The sequence below is a fragment of the Chrysemys picta genome, chromosome 2 (genome assembly GCF_011386835.1).
Source record: "Chrysemys picta bellii isolate R12L10 chromosome 2, ASM1138683v2, whole genome shotgun sequence".
Classification (NCBI taxonomy): domain Eukaryota; kingdom Metazoa; phylum Chordata; order Testudines; family Emydidae; genus Chrysemys; species Chrysemys picta.
Window position 1 is genome coordinate 255562106 of NC_088792.1, and position 17377 is coordinate 255579482.

The 17377-nt window shown below is 37.5% G+C and overlaps 1 protein-coding gene across 26 annotated transcripts in view; it reads left to right on the forward strand.

The window, feature by feature from the left end:
- The window catches only part of RIMS2 (regulating synaptic membrane exocytosis 2), a 782248-nt gene that overhangs the window by 464390 nt on the left and 300481 nt on the right, over nt 1-17377 (forward strand). For all 26 annotated transcript variants that reach the window (XR_010598944.1, XM_065585993.1, XM_065585982.1 and 23 more), the window contains 4 exons: nt 1987-2086; nt 2600-2723; nt 9293-9339; nt 10582-10694. Coding sequence is in view for 25 of the 26 variants with exons in the window: in XM_065585993.1 (XP_065442065.1) it covers nt 1987-2086; nt 2600-2723; nt 9293-9339; nt 10582-10694 (384 nt within the window). In the remaining variant the exon portion in view is untranslated. The remainder of the gene's footprint in view (nt 1-1986; nt 2087-2599; nt 2724-9292; nt 9340-10581; nt 10695-17377) is intronic.

Below are 17377 nucleotides of genomic sequence, written 5' to 3' on the forward strand. Positions count from 1 at the left end.
CGCTTTCAGCTTTATTATGTTTTGTTGTCTAGTACATATCTGCCAGTTTATAACTTACATATCTGTATCTCATGTTTTAACTCATTTCATGTGTATCTTGTGGACTTTGGGATAATAGTTTGTAATCCTAACAGAATACTAGCACAAGAATAAGAATGAATTACATTTTGTAAAAAAGAATGCAAAGAAACCTGTAAATGTGGTTTGAACTTCTTTATTTATGGCAAATTGTCAACAAGTTTGATTAATCTAATATTCTTCATTTAACATAGTACTGGCTTCAGTTCAAGTGCACAGCTTAGTCTGTAGTATGGGATACTATAAATAGGGATTATGTCAACATAATTCATTATGAGCTATATTAATCTGCTTTAGAATTTTTTTGGAATTTTTATCTAATTGAAAAATGTTTACATTGTGAGAGGACAAGATCAGTGAAAATGCAAGCTTGAATCATTGCTTTGGTATGTATTGCACTGTTTAAGGATCAGAAAACTTAAGACAAGGGAATAATAGTATCACTCTGTCAATAATTATTAAACACTTTGCATTCTGTTATATTGATGTACTTTTTGTTTTGTGGAATATGTCAGCACTTTGAGCTCAAGAATTACTATTGTGTTAACCGCAGTAAATTGTTCTGAAAAATTAATTTTGCCTGTCACTGATTTTAATTTTATCAGGTTGTTTCTTTAAGCTGTAAAACTAACCATAAAACAGATTTGATATTATTATTTTATTGCTGCATAAAGACTGCTAAGAAATCTAAGGTATAGAATTAGAAGATTATACTGTATAATACATTCTTCCCTGATTCTCAGAGATACATAGTACATTCAATGTGCCTCATCTCCATATAGAGAGCTATCCTTAATACAACAAGTATTTTTAATAAACGTAATGAACCAAATTAGATTTGATTAATTAATTAATTAATTTACCCCTTTTTATAAACTCCTCTGCTTAGTAATATCATTTTGCAAATTACTTGCAATTAAAAGTTCACATCACTTTCAAATAGATGTAACAAACATTTTTCTTCATCAAGAAAATGCTCCACCTTAGAGCCAAAGAAAATCAAACAAAGAAAAAGGGTCAACATTACAGAATATTATATTTTTCACAAAATGAGGCACTAAAAGATTGGTGGGTGTTTTTTTTGTAAAACTGTGTGAGGTAAAAACAGTCATTTACCGATTAAATATATTTGTACTGAGTGCGGGGGAGAGAGAAGAAGCAGAAAAAGTGGGGAAGAGGGTGTATGTGTGAAAAACGACTAATGAAGAAAGGAAAGTTTCATACAAATATTAAATATTTGGAGACTTATTTACTTTTAGTGATAGTCAACATTTATGATATTTCCCCTGGAAGAGAAACATAATGTAAAGTAGAGCTTTCAAAAATGCTTCTTTTTGTAACTAAATGATTTCAAATGAAGATTACATCGTCAGTTAATAGCAATGAATTTTGTGCCTTCCAGCTACAAATTAAGAAGTATAGTCTCTCTGAATACCTGCATCCAAAACCCTGTAATACCAATCTGAGCTGTATGCATTCAGTTAGAACAGCATACTTTAGGATTTACCCCCCTAAAAATTACAGTTGTGAGGATATATTTTTTATTGATGTAAACAGTTTAGCCACTGGTACATTAAATGTTGGGTTTTTTTTAGCAGTTTCTAGTGCTGTGAGACTGTAAGCTTATTCTGTTTACATGAACCATACAGTTTATAAACTTTAAAATTCTATATTTGCATTGCATTATCTTTAAACCACTTAAATATCCAGAGTAGATGTCAACTGAGCCAGTCAGCCAATATTCTGAGGGGTTTGGTTTTTCTTACATGTATACCAGAATCTACCTCACCTAGGCTGCATTTAAAAAAAAATAAATCAACTACCGGTAATTATTTTGTTTATATTGCCATAAAGTCTGAATCATTACAAATAGTTGTATTTATGTGAAAACCGTTCTCTTCCAAACAGGTTGTAGGAGGAAAGATGACTGAAACTGGTCGGCTGTGTGCATTTATCACCAAAGTAAAAAAAGGAAGTTTAGCTGATACAGTGGGACATCTTAGACCAGGTATGTGTCTGTTTTAGAAATGAGCTACTGTACAGGAGACAATAACCAAGAGAATAAGTGCTTATAAGTTTAGTTTGACGTGATCATGCATACTAAATGTGATGAGCGACAGTAGTGCAGCTGATAAATTTGAAAGTTCAAACCAAGCCCTACGTTCAGTCACTAGATTATCCATTATGCCTCTTTTACAGGCTCTATCAACTCTCACATTTTTTCAAAAAAGCAACTTTTAAAAAACAACCCAGAATAGCAATGCCATAATAACTCTGTTAGTTTTACTAGGCAGTAGTTGTTTTAGTTAACATTAATATTTTGCTGGTATTTATCCAAAGATGTCATATGGGAAGCTTTTAATTCTCCTGACCTCTCCTATATTTAAGACACTAGACTTGTTCTACAGTACAGATTGCACTATTCAGAAAGCTTGTAGTAGAATAGGGAGGTTGTCACTACCAGTGCAGCTCATAGAATTAGCTTTTTTTCCTAAGAAAATAATTATTACTGCAATTGCAGGCGATGAAGTGTTGGAATGGAATGGAAGGCTATTGCAAGGAGCCACCTTTGAGGAGGTATATAACATCATTTTAGAATCTAAGCCTGAGCCACAAGTGGAGCTTGTCGTTTCAAGGCCGATTGGGTGAGTTGTTTTCTAAATTTTCCTACTGATTAAAATAAAATGCTGTTACATTTCATTTTAGAACCAACATATATTGTGCAGATTTTATACAGATTATAAAATAGTACCCAATATTCTATAATCAAAAAGCATGAGTGTGGAGCCAAATTGTCTCCGTTAGGCCTGGGTTCAAATGGGTGGTGGTCGAGAGAGCTCCAGGAGGCATTCTGGAGCTTCTTGATGCACAGATTGGACATGCCTGCTACATCATCGCTTGAGAGGATCCAGAATATGCTCTTCTCAATGGATGGCAAATCCCTGCCCAGAGCAGTAAAGGCACTGCAATTATTGTTGGCTCCTGCTTAGGGGAAGTAACTTGTTCCTTGTCTCTGCTCCACACTTTTGTATCCACACGTGGATCAGTCAAAGTGTGACCCATAATGAATCCGGACACATTTCCTGATATGCTGCAATGTAGAGTTTTTGCCAGAATGTGTACAATGGTAATATAATTTATAGGGAGTATTCTCTCATGTAGTGAAACCAGATTTTCTTCTTGCTCAGCTGTGAATAGACAGTCTAATAAATGATTGGTTAGCATTTAGCACATGATATACCTCAGTGAAGCATTAGCACAACTCAGTACATAATTAACACTAATGTCTTATCTAAACTCTTCTCCCACCTCCTATTTAGTGTATTGCATTGCCCAATTGCTCTTACCTTTGAGACTTATTTCCTAATATCTAGTCTAAACATTTTCTTTCTTAGCTTCAGGCCATTTCTCTTTTCTTTATTGTCTTTAGAGACTGTGAATAAATCCCTTCCTTCATTTATACAATTCCTTAAAAGTGTTTACAGATGGTGGCCATGTCCTCCTTTTCCTAGCTCCCTCATTTTCTCCTTATATGTTTTCTTCTTCCATGCTTATATCATTTTCTTTGCCCTTTTTATTTTCTCTATTATGTTTATATTTTTCCTAGCCTGTGGGTCCCAGTAGTATATGAATTATTCCACACGGCTGTGAAGAGGAGCATTATTACCTCCCTAATTTATTTCCTCTCCCTAGGTATATGACCTTGCGTAATTTGTATTGAATTTAATATTGTTGCATATAGCCCTGTGTATCTGATGATATCTCTTTGGTTTTGAATTTATAATTACAAAATTCCTCTAGCTTCAAACTACAGATTAGTGATCTCTGAATGTCATGGTGATGAATAACCATAATTCCAAAGAAAAAATGTAATATGGTTTGATATTTCAGTTGGGATATTTCCATGTGGGTTCAGTTTCATGTTACAGTATTTGTATGGGTTTAATTTGAGGATATTTTGTGTTAAAGCTTCATTTAATAATGATAAAAAAATTTAATGTCTGTCTTGTCTGTAGTGTGGGAGAATGTCTCTTACATATATGTTAGATTGCAAAAGGCAAGGACTAGATTTTTTTGTTTGTTCCGTAAAAAAACAACACTTTGGGAAGCTGTAAAAATGATCATTAATACTAATAAGGCACACACTAACATGCACACTTTTTCAAATGGGGAGGATTCACATTTTTTTCAGATAGGAGTAAGTTTTATATCTCAGTTTCTTTCAGCTAGCATTATAGTTCATGGTGGCAACCTAAAGAAGCTAAAATACAATCCCCATCCCAAACTTAAGTCATTCATTTCATTTTTTTCTTTTTGTGCTCTCCCATCATTGTGTGTCCTCTTTCTCCTCTCTTCCCAGTGCTCCATCTCCTCTCTGCTGTTGTTCCCCCTCCCAGGGCCGGCTCTGGCTTTTTGGCTGCCCCAAGCAAAAAAAAAAATGCAGTGCGGCCAGAGCCAGGGTGCAGGGGGACTCCCTGCACTGCAGATGTGCCCCGGCTAGCAGGGGGAGGAGGAGGGAGTGGGGGGGAGAGAGAGAAAAGGGAGGCGGCCAGGGCTTCAGCGGGGCGCTGCCCCGCGGCCCCACCGCCTGCTGGGAGGGCTCTGCGCTGCTCCGGTCAGCTGGGAGGGAAGGATGCGGGCTGCCCTGCCGGGCTTGCTGCAGGGCACTCCCATCCTCTGCGCTGCCGCCCCCTACAGGGTGGCCAGAGCGGAACACCACCACCACCACCACCAAAAAAAAAAAAAAGGGGTCTGTGCCGCCCTAGGATTGGGTGGAATGCCGCCTCCTACAAGCTGCTACCCCAAGCACCAGTTTGCTCGGCTGATGCCTGGAGCCGGCCCTACCCCCTCCCCATGATGTCCCCTTATTGACCCTGACACCACATATGCTGTCACCAGAACAGTTTTTCTGTAATTGCATTAGGAAGATGATGTAGGTTCTCAAGACACTCTCATTCTCCATGTCAACAACAGTGTGCTGCATTGGCTGAAGAACTGAGCAGGGGCAGAGCTGAGGTGCCTGTTCTGCATGCAAAACTTCTATTCGCTTTCCCCTGGCAGGGTGTGTTGCTGCAGGCCTGTCGGAGGAGATGGGGTATTTCATCCCCAGTACTCCAGTGGCTAATCTGAGTGGGTTTATAGGTGAGGTCCTAATTCAGAATGAGTGGTTTCCCTTTTCAGGTACTTACTTGGCCCTCATATGATTAATTCTCTGTCACATCTACAGGTAGGCCAAGGAGGCTGTGTTGAGTTCTAGATCCAGATTAGATTTAGGTATTGTTTGGAATTTGAGACTAAAACTGTATTATAATTCAGTTTTGGTTGTACTTAAATCTGACAAACTTTTCTTACTAGATTCCAGCTAATGTGTTGGAAATATCATACTGTCAGGTGGTATTGGAAGACTTCCAGTCACAGCCAGACTGTGACTGGACAACATACGTCTTACTGGGTTGGATCCAAGCAGACACAAATCTATAAGATTAGGTTCTGCTGATGGGAGTCAAATCATAATCAATGCAGAATTAGAAAGGATTCAGAGTTGAGGTTCCAGACCTAAGTCTTGTAAAAGGCCATTAATTCAGTTAAAAATCACCAATATCTCACATTGTACCTGCCAGACCTTTCTAACTACACTGACACCAAGGTCCATCTCTCAGTTTGTTTATTAAGATAGCCTGTGGGCCTTCTTTTGGCATTCTCATGGCAGTGCATTGTGCAGCCATGTGATAAATTCAAGTTCAGACCTTGCTTTTTGCCAGAGCTGTCCAGACTGGCAGAGCCTGGGAATTAGCTTGTGTAAGAAAGAGAGCATTTTGTGGAATTCTTAAGTGGCCCACTCTGACATTTGAAGTGTATTGACATATTCCAGTGAGAGCTATATTCAGTTCTCCTTCACTGCACAATGGATTACCTAATATGGAGGCTGAAGATAATAGGTTAGGGTAGTAAAGGAGCGGGAAATGGTAGATACTGGAAGATCTCCCACAAATGACTGAATAATTTCTGCATTTGGCTTGTCCCTCTCACTCTCTCAAAGTGAATACTAATGGGTGAACTGCTATTGAGTGATAATTGGCTATTGCTCAAGTACAGTAGCCTTTTCAGTTTTTTAAAATGTTAATATATATATATCTGGTATTAACACGGTTGAGAGCTCTAAACCAAGGGTTCTCAGACTGTGGGTCGGGACCTCTAAGTGGGTTGCGAGGTTATTACATGGGGGGTCGCGAGCTGTCAGTCTCCACCTGAAACCACGCTTTGCCTCCAGCATTTATAATGGTGTTAAATATATAAAAATTGTTTTTAATTAATAAGGGGGGTCACACTCAGAGGCTTGTTATGTGAAAGGAGTCACCAGTACAAAAGTTTGAGAACTACTGTCTAAACCAAGGCCTAACATGATATATTTTATTAAGTATCCCATCAAATGTGCATACAGTGAAACGCACCTTAAATGGAAAATCAAGAATAAAAAAGGAAAATTGATTGCCTACTAACGATAGTGTACTAATAAAGATAGAGCTGAATTGTAATGGAGATACTCTAGGGTGGTCTCCTAGAATGGAGGTTTCTACTTAGGTCCCTAGAGTCTGTGGCATCCTGGTACAGTAGAGTAGTAATTATACACCAGCTTCATTTAAATTAACAAAAGACTGTTTACCTAAATATGAAACTGAAAGAACAATCAGTACAGTACCGTATTGTTTTTATATTAAATTCAATTTATTTTAAACTGGTCCTTCATTTTCAATTTGCAATATGCAATATGCCACAAACTTTTGAATTCACAACACATAACTGTATTGTAGAAGTTGTCAGACGAAGGTTTTGGAAAGTTGGTAGGGGAGAGTTGAAGCTTTTGGAATCTGAGGAGGCATAGGAGACAGTATGGGATAAGCACATTGGCTTCATGTTTCTACTGAAATTGTGAGCAATGCAGCAGTTAATAATGTTCATAATTTAAATTGGCCACTTTTGGTTCCTAGGGCTGCCAGGTGTCACATATCTTACATGTTACATCAGGCAGCCCTGTGATGCATTCCTGCAGCCTAGCTGGATTCTCATATAGCCAGCTGGGCTTCCGGGATATCTCCACAGTTGCTTTTTCCAGCTGTAGGGGGCTGTTGTGCTGCCTGCTCTACATGCAGCAAATTATCATTTTAGCTTCTCCACTCACCGCTGTCCCTGCTGGATCCAAATAGGAAAGGAATGGCTGGTGGGGACAAATGTTTAAGGGCCCATTATTGACCTCAGCTAACCTCTTCTCAACTTCCCTAATCCTCAACAGACTCCTAACATCTCAGATATCCCCCAACACTTGCTAACCGCATTGCCCTCATTACCCCCACCCCAGGTATACCCTTCCAGACAATACCTACTTACCCCAACAACTTTCAGACCCACCCTCTCACCAACCCCAGAAATACACAAACAACCATACACCTACATTGTGATACCTAGACACTCTTCAACAACATATACCTACCCCAGTCACAGCTGCCAACTTTTTTGCAGCTCTGTGTCCTAACCACACCACTGGTGGGCAGGATGAGTGAGGAACCTCAGTGACTCTCATCCATAAGGAATGTCACATATGTAGCTGGGCAGAACTTGGAAGCTATAGGTTTCGGGGGGCTGAATGGAAGACTTATATTTTTCAGATTTCTTGTTTCAGCTATCTGCAGACTCAGGAAGACACTACTTAATCTGTTCACGCTGGTTCATATTTTCAAGGTTTTATTCACAACCCCGTGTGCTAAAAATACATTTTTTGAATGACAGGTTAGATTTTGTACCACAAGTCAGAGCCAAGGGGCAAGGAGCAGATTACACTGTAATTTTTTTGGCTGTGGAATATGTGAAAGCCTGAATATGTTTTTATACAATAGCCTTAATAAGTACCTTACATGCATTTACTTACTAACATGATAGACTGCAACATTTCCTTAGACATAATTTATTGTGCCAGCTGCATCTCTTGTGATGCATTTGGATTATAGGATACTGCAACACCACTGAACTTAGAAAGATCCCTGAATCATTAAATAAGGGTATTTTTCTAATTATCTGTAATACTTCAAGAAGCATTTGGTAAGGCTGTACAATTTTTTTTACTAGATTAGGTGTTTGATAATCGTACTATAGCCTTGTTTTACTATGTCCGATACCAGATGTTTCCAGAAAGATTTGTTTTATGCTGCACTTTCCCTTTTATATACACAAAACCAAACACATTTAAACACAAATAATTATTTTTAATGTTGTTTTTAGTCTGACTCACAACTGAAGCTCTTTATTTGACCCTGTTTTGTCCAAATAGCCATACAGTGCTTTTGAAAGTATTTGTTCTTACCAGCATATAATGCAAGTTATATATGCACATCTTGGGGAAAACAGACATCTATGTGCTGTAGGCATAATGAGGTACTTAATCATTGGAACATCAGTGCTTCAAAGTGACATGGTTGGTACATGCAGCTGCATCTGACATGACATTTTGCCTCATATAGTAGTAGGTACATGCGACAGTATTAAGTAGTTATGTCTGTTGTGTTAGCCTGCACAATGAAGATCCTGGTTTGGGGATTCAAGTCAAATCCTTACCCTTACTTGGGCATAAATTTATTTGTAATCTGTATGTTTTTTATCACCTGTGTTCACACCCAGACTGATTGCCAATAGTTATCACATATTAGAAGATAATATATTCAGGCTATTCCTGTTTATTTGTCCTGTTGTCAAACAAAATTACGGACTTTTACCGAAAGAGTAAGATTTTATCAATGCCATTACCACTGCTAATAATGGACACACTGAGACAACCAGTGTTAAGGATCCAACTTGTTTAAGGTGGTTTATATCATCACAACAAACTCACAGTTCTAGTTTGTGCTTAACTTTGGAATGATTGTATTTTTTCTTTCATTTTATTTACTCAGCCTCGGTATCTGTGACTTTATGGGTTCTCAGCTACATTCATTAAACAGTCATTACATAGACCTTTACTTGTTTTTGAACTATATATAGATAGATATAGACATAGCTAAGTAAAAATGCGGGGAGGTAAATATTCCCTGTGGCTGACGATAGTCAGTAGATGTATGGTTTTCTCAAAGTACTGTGTGGTGATTTGAAATGTGTTATAGTTGACAGAAGTTTTAATACTATTGTTAGATAAAGGATCCAACTCTCTTGCTTTTCATACTTACAGGGATATTCCCAGAATACCTGACAGTACACATGCACAACTGGAGTCCAGTAAGTTTCATATACTGAGTAGGAAAAACTTAAATCTCCCTTATGTGAGCACAAATTGAAAAGATGTCATCTATTTTCAGTGTAACTCTTGTCTCTGTGTCTGTCTACATATCTGTCTCATCTACCTTTTTTATCTATCTATCTATACCTCTTTGTTTAATAATGAACTGTCAAAAGTCAGGAAATTTAAAGTTAAGGTTGACATTCTCTTATAAACTCATGCTGCTCTCTAATAAAAAGAAAAGAAAAACATAGTGGTAAATAGTGTGCATAAAGGGTTGAATGTCAATTCTAATGTTTAATTTCCTGTACTTTGTTGTTTTGCATTTCAACTGTAACCTTATTAAACAAAACAATTTTGATTACATTTTTGTTACCTTGGGCCTAGGAGATGGATATTTTGAAATCAGCACACTTCTGTTTTATTTAGACCATTCAGTATAACTGATCAAAGCAGTATTTCGGGAAAAAAGAAATTGTGGCTTGGCTTAGCGCTTGTGTGTCAGATTTCAGCTGGAGTTATTTTTTTATGGCTGCTTTACTGTGCTGTTATAATAAACACCACCAATTAAAGTGGTGGCACAAATTTAATTGTAGTAATGTGAACAAGCGTCTACAATAACCCTTCACTGGTGAGCTAAGCCTTACAATAAAATCCATTATGTTTTTTGGCAAGATGTGGGATACAGTGTTCTGTATTGTATAATAACTTGATATCTTCCTTTTACTCTACTTGTAATATCACAAACATGTCATCTCCCACTTTGCAGAAGTCGTTGCAGCCTCCAGATTAAAATCCCCAAACTCTAGCATCTTCATTCTGCTATTTTTATAAAATTTGCAACAACATTTAGAGTCTGATTCTAATTCTACTAGGAGCCAAGCATTTGTGCAATGTGCTGAGTACCCTGTGAAGTCAATGGGATTTGAGGATGCTCAGTAGATAAGCATAATACACAGTCTTAAGGAGTGGATTTTTCTGTGTATGCTATGTGCTTGACATGAATGTTGACAGCTTAGTTTTTATTAAATTTTGCTCTTTTCCTTGCAAGCTATTTGGTCATCCTGAACACATTAAAATAAGGTTCCAGTTTTCACCACCACGTTTATTATATGTGTGGCTATAATTGTGTTCTGTAATATGTCAGAAATAATGTTTTTAAAGACCACTGAAAATATAAAGCACAATACAAGTGCTAATTGTTATTATTTTTTATGAATTATATTTATTTGTAATTTCAGGTTCTAGTTCATTTGAATCTCAAAAAATGGACCGACCATCTATTTCAGTGACTTCTCCCATGAGTCCTGGCATGTTGAGGGATGTTCCACAGTTCTTGTCTGGACAACTTTCAGTATGTAACCATTTGTTTAATCCTCTCAAATTGCTTTTTATAACATACACAATTTTTATGCAAAATGACAGATAGCTGTAAAATAAAGTTCTTGTAAGAACCTAATTCTCTTATTTAGTGCCATGTTTCTCAGTATAGGCAGGGCATACCTTTTAAAGTGCAGCCTTTTCATCATCTATTGGGAATTTATATGTATCCATTAAGCTATTAGAGTGATATTCTGAGACGTATAGGGCCAAATTTTCAAATGTGCCTGAATCTTGCCTCCAGCTGTATTTGTGCAATTGAGTGCACACACTTTTTGAGCAATAATGCCTACCCATGCATTTGACAATTTTTTTCACCGCATGCATGGATGTTAATACTTGAAAAATCCACACATAGGTGCTTATGCATATAAAGTTGCAGATACTCAGCTATCCACTCTGTGAAAAAATTGGCCGATGTTTTCAACAATTTAAAGAGTACTGTTCTCTCCACTGATTCCTCATGGTGCTCACTTTCATTCTTCCTATCCTCACTGTGACCAAAGCTCATCCAAAGAATCCACAAATACATCATCTGAAATGATGATTTTTGGACTAAGCTAAAGGTTTGGGGGCTTTTTATGCTCTCAAATGATATTTAGAACTCTAGGAAGGAATTTTCAAAAGTGCTCAGCGTTGATCTAACTCTATACCCACTAAAGTCAATGGTGAAGCTACTGGTGATTTCAGTGGGAGCAGAGTTAGGCCGCTGTTGAAGATATTTGAAAAATCTCACCTTTATATTTTAAAAAATATATAAAGGTAGATGATCAGTGTGATATAAAAATACATACAGAATCTAGAGAAAGTGTTCATAAAATTCTCACATCTGATGCAATGGTATGTAGAGATGAGGGGAGCGAATATTTTTTTTCAGTGTAGTCAGTAGTCTTTTCTGCTACTTTTTAGCTATGGATGAGACATTATTTGTTTTGCTTATCAGCACAGCCACCTGTAACTATTTTTCTTTAATTTCCTGTACTGTTCTGCTGTTGAACTACTTTGCAAGGCTGTATTATTTGGAAAAGTGAGATTTAGATATCTTCAATATAGAGAGACTAGTAGGTGTGGAGACTGCAAAAATCTTTGCGCTAGTTTAAAATACAAGAACAAGGGGACACAAACTTGGGCTATCAAAGATACAAACATTAAAGTTTCTTTATTTAAGGATTAATATATAGAATAACTTTTCAAGTACAGCAAAACCTAATGAAAACATAAATAAAAAAGGACTTAGCCAATCAAATGTAGAAAAGAAAAAATATTATGGGCATGGCTACAGCCTCAAAGCAGGGGACAAGACAAGAGTGACTTCCTGGCTTTCCTGACTCCAGAAACACCCCCCTTTGTATCTAAATAAAAAATTTGCATAGGCTTAAGGTGATATTTTTGAGATGAGGGGGAGTAATACTGTTGTATTACAAGACTCCAGATTGTTGTGATGTCACACTTCGAGATAATGAAAACCCAGGATGCTTATGAGCTAATATTAGGGGATCTGGAGGAATGGTCTGATTTAGTCACTGCAATTGCAGAAATCACCAAAAGAAAAATAAATGTCAAAAAGACGTATTACTCAGGGTTGATGTTTACCTATTTTTTAATGAATTTTATTTTCAGTCTCTACATTTAAATGTCTTTTAAATATTTTCTTTTTAAAATGCCTTCCCCTCAAAGAAAACCAAATGGCATTAGGAGGAATTCAAAGAAATCTTCACCATCTTTGGCCTCTTGGGACTGAATTATGTACTATCATGCATCAAGCAAAAACGAGTTCTCTTTCACAAATATTTTTCACAGAACCTTTTCTGGAACCACTTAATTCTTCCTTTTTTGGGATAGACAAACCCCCTGAGTCATACAAAGTCTTCTTTCCTGTCTTTTGTTTTTATCCATAAGTTTAGTTCACTTTTTCTTTGTCTACTAATGAGCTGTTTCCCTGTTTTAATCAATAAAGTAGCTGATTTTCAGAGTATTGACCATCCAGAGCTCCAGTTGACTGAAATGGAAGCTGCAGGTGTTTAGTATCTCTACAAATCAAGCTCTAGCTCTCTTAAGTTGGGCACCTAAAATTAGTGGACACTTCTGAAAAGCAGATATCTTTTACTACCAGCAGAAAGAAAGTTAAGGTAGGGAGATGATTAGTATGAAATTTATTATTTCTTCAAATTCCCTTGATCACTCTCTATCTGAAAATACTTACAGCCCTTAGTTTACTTTCCTTCAAAAAGATGTAAGTAGAGTATGTCTATTCATAAAGTATTCTGGGGTTGTATTAGGCAGCCACAACTCCTATCGTCATGGATTGGCAGAGCATACTTCCTGCTACCTGCGCAGCCCACTTTTTGCTGCAGCTGCCACAGGGGCCCTATAGTTCAGAGATGGATGTAGTGGGGTATGGGTTGTGATAGTCCCTGCTTCCTGGAACATAGGGATATCTGCTGTCACCCTAAAAGATTCAATGTATTGGAAGAGGTGTGGCACTTACCAGGCAGCTGTCCTATTCTGAAATAGAGCTGGTCAAAATTTTTCAATTGAAAAATGTTCCCAGAAAAAAAAAAGGGGTTTCATTAGAAATGAAATATTTTATGGGCAATTTTCATTTTTGAGAGTAAAAAACTTTATGGAAATATGGTTAATTTTATTTTGAATTGAAATTGTAATTTAGTTTTGTTTTTTCGAAAACTAAAATTATTGAAATGTCTACATTTTGGATTTTTTTCCCCTTTCAGCCTCCTTTGTCCCTTTTTCCCCTTTTGACACTGAAAGCAGTGCTATCAATTGGATTCCCCTTTATGCACACTTTTTCTTTTCTTTTTTCACCTTTCCCACTGTAGCTTTCCAAAACTTACTCAATTTTGGAAATGTGACAGAGTGGCAAAAGAGAAATGAGACACTCTAACTTGGCTTGTCAGAAGTTGAGGAAATTTTGATCAGTTACAGAGTTGGTGTCTGTCTTTCATTCGTTATTTCTTTCTCTGTTGTAAGCAGTGTTGTTTTAGCTGTATTGGTCCCAAGATACTAGAGAAACAAGGTGCATGAAGTAATATCTTTTATTGGACCAACTTCTCTCACCAGCGTAAGTTGATCCAATAAAAGATATTACCTCACTCACCTTGTCTTTCTTTATTTTTTTTCTGTACTTTTCCCAAAGTTGGAGCAAATGGCAACAAAATTCAAATTTTTGAAATTTTGAAAATTCTGATAAAATATTTACCATTTTTTGACAAAAAATGAAAAATTGTTCCATTTTGAATTCTGAGAAATGGAAGCAAATTCAACATTTTTTGTGAAATTATTTTTTCCATTTTTTTGATCAGCTGTGCTCTGAAGATCTAGACGCTGGTGAGCAGCTATCTGACTCCTCTCAGGAGAGACTGAGATGTTTGAGAGGGAGGGAAAGACTAATATTTCAGACCCACTTGGAATGAGTTTGGCATGGTGTCTGGTTGGGAAGGAAAATACTGCAGAATCCTGGGTCTAGATGGGAAGGAGGATACATGAAGATGCTGTTGGAGGTGTGATCATTGTGAGAAGAGTGTGGGTGTGGATAAGTGCAAGGGATAGTGCTGGTCTGGATAGGAGAGGTCAAAGGAAAAGGGGTGATGGCCTCCTGTCTGCTCTCGGAAAATTCTTGGAGGATATAGAAGGCTGCCTGGCCTCTCATACCAGTAGACACTATCAGGTGTTGTCAGGGTAGTTAGTATGTTGTAGGATGTGCTGTAACAGAGGGCTGCTGGATTGATGGAGGCCTCCGTAGTTCTGTTAGAGGTGTGCATAGTTTGGATACATGTTTGCATTTGTGTGTGTTTATCCAAACTCTACTATCTATTTTTTAAAGTTTTTATTGGTAGTATTTTGGGACTACAGCATATATTTTTGCTATCTTCAGGCTGGTTAACTGCCTGCTCTTCCAGCAAAAAATGTTCATAACACCACACATTAAACCAGCCCCAACACAGCAAAAGTAATGATATGGGGTTGCAACAGAGGGTCCTGTGGCACCTTTGAGACTAACAGAAGTATTGGGAGCATAAGCTTTCGTGGGTAAGAACCTCACTTCTTCAGATGCCCTTGCATCTGAAGAAGTGAGGTTCTTACCCACGAAAGCTTATGCTCCCAATACTTCTGTTAGTCTCAAAGGTGCCACAGGACCCTCTGTTGCTTTTTACAGATTCAGACTAACACGGCTACCCCTCTGATACTTGATATGGGGTTGATTTCCTGCATGCTACTAGTTGTATTTTGGCAGTGCTATGGCCAGGATTTCATCTTCCTCATACATACTTTGGCTATGCCTGGTGCTGGCTTCCTGCATGCTTCTATGTGTACAATGTTTTTAAAATGCTGAGAGTGAAATCTTGTGTGCTCTCACATGTATTTTGGCATCAGTGTGGACGGGATTTTGTGTATATGTTTGTGTAGCAGGGCAATGCCAAGAGTCTGGAGGTTTATTTCGGCCTTAGAAACATAAAACCAAAGAAGGTTGCCTGAGCCCATAACTTGCTATATTCCTTGGCCAAAATGTTCAGACTTAGGGACCTAAAAGTAGGTATCCAAGATTTTCAAAAAGGCTCAGCATCCACAACTCCCATTAAAGTTAATAAAAGCCCTGACTACTTGGCACCTTAGAAAAAGGGGCCAATTATTTAGGTGTCTAAATGTGGAGTTAGGTTCCTAATGTTATGTATTTCAGTTTGCCCCAATGCCCCAAACAAAAGTAAGAAAATCTTTAGTGTGTGTTTTTGGAGGGCAGTATTTACTGAGTTGATTCTCATCTCTCAAAGGCTGTGATATAAGTGTTATTTAGACACTGTGAGTGTGATGCAGTCACCCTAAATTTTGCATTCCCTTTCCCTGTTTATTCTTGCTCGTCACTCATTTTCTCTTCATTGCAGTTAATGTCTCTATACTTATTCTGTAACGGGAAAGACAGGCTATGTCCTCTGAGGTTATACTGTAAATCTAGAATTGACCATTAGGGAGTAATGGAATTTGTTACCAGCCTCACTTTTCCACCAAGAGGCTGAGAGAATCAGCAGGAGATCATCTTGCCTAATAAAAAACTTCCATCTCCATTAATATTTACCTTGTTCAAGTGCATATTTCATTTAAGCTAATTCTGTGTAATTACACAAAAATTGTGTATGTTATCATTTGCTAATTTATTTGAATAATTTATTGTCCATATTTTGCAGAGGTTTGGCCTCTTTGCACGGAGTAACATGTGTTGTAGTTATTTTTTTCATTATTATTTGCTTTACTTGCTGCCTTTCTCTTTACATTTCACGTACTTATTTTTCTTTAAATTTATTTGCTTTCATTTGCTCCAAAAAAGCAGCATTTGAGCCTTGGTTCTGTTTGTTTCATTACTACATTCTGGCTATTTCTTCGGTGCTACATGAAAAGAATAACTTGGAGATAGTGCTGCAGTGGTTAGAATTAAAGATTGAAAAAATGCTCTTTAGAACTAAAAAATGAGTAGATATGTAAAATCACAGTTACTCACTTTTGCACCAGATAGAGAAGCCCTGCAGAGAAGAGAGATCTGTCATGTATAAAGTATGATTATTTGCCTATACAATTGAACCCCATTATATCTCTATGCACCTCATTTTATCTACCATGTATATTCAGCAGTTAAAAACATTATAACAAAAGTATATTTCATCACAAATTAATTTTTGTGGAAAGGGGATTGATAGATGCACTAGTCATAATGATGTGCATAGATTGTATGTTTGTTGAGGGAGATGAGATTTGATTGGTTCAGTAAAAGAAAGGAAAAAACTGGAACAAGTTGGTATTTATTATTGGTTGGTTTATTTTTGGAGGCTGCATTACTTTAAAAAACAAAACCTGTTTTAACAAAGGCTGTCTCTGTGTTTTAGAATTGTTCTTTAATGGCATATGGTAATGTCTAAGATTGTTTTAGGAAAATCAGTGATGGATTACCATTGTTAACCTAGGGCCCAACCAAACCTGTAATAAGCACCCCTGCTCTCAGTTCCCACTGCAGTGAATGAGAGTTGAGGATGTTCAGTTCATTGTAGGGGCAATTTAATCTCTTACGATTGTGACCTGTCTGTGAAGCTAAAGACATTGGAGCAGACCTGTAATAGAGGAACTCTGTATTTTTTTTTAAGGTGTTACAGTATAGGACTATCATGTAGACCTTGAAATCCTATTTTTTCCTTTGGAGCAAGGTTATGACACATTCACTCACATTGGGCTAGATAGTAACTTTACAGTCTATCTTGGGTGAGGGACAGTCTGCAGCTGTGCCACTGCAGAAGCAGACCATGGGACAAACTGTGACAGAGGGTATGTCTGCACTGGAGCTGGAGGTGTAATTTCCGGCTCAGATAGATGTATGTGCACTAGCTTTGATTGAACTAGTGTGCTAAAAATACAAGTGGCATGGGTGGCAGTATGGGCTAGCCTCCCGAGTAAATACCTAGTGTCCCGGCTGGGTTTGTACATGCGGATTAAAAACCTACTATCCCACCACTCATGTTGCCACTTCTATTTTTAGCACGGCAGCTCAACCAAAGCTAGTGTGTGTGTGCGTCTACCCATGCTGGAAATTACACCTCCAGCTCCAGTGTAGATGTACCCTGAGAGAGTCACAAACTCCTCTTAGACTCCCCCTTGCTT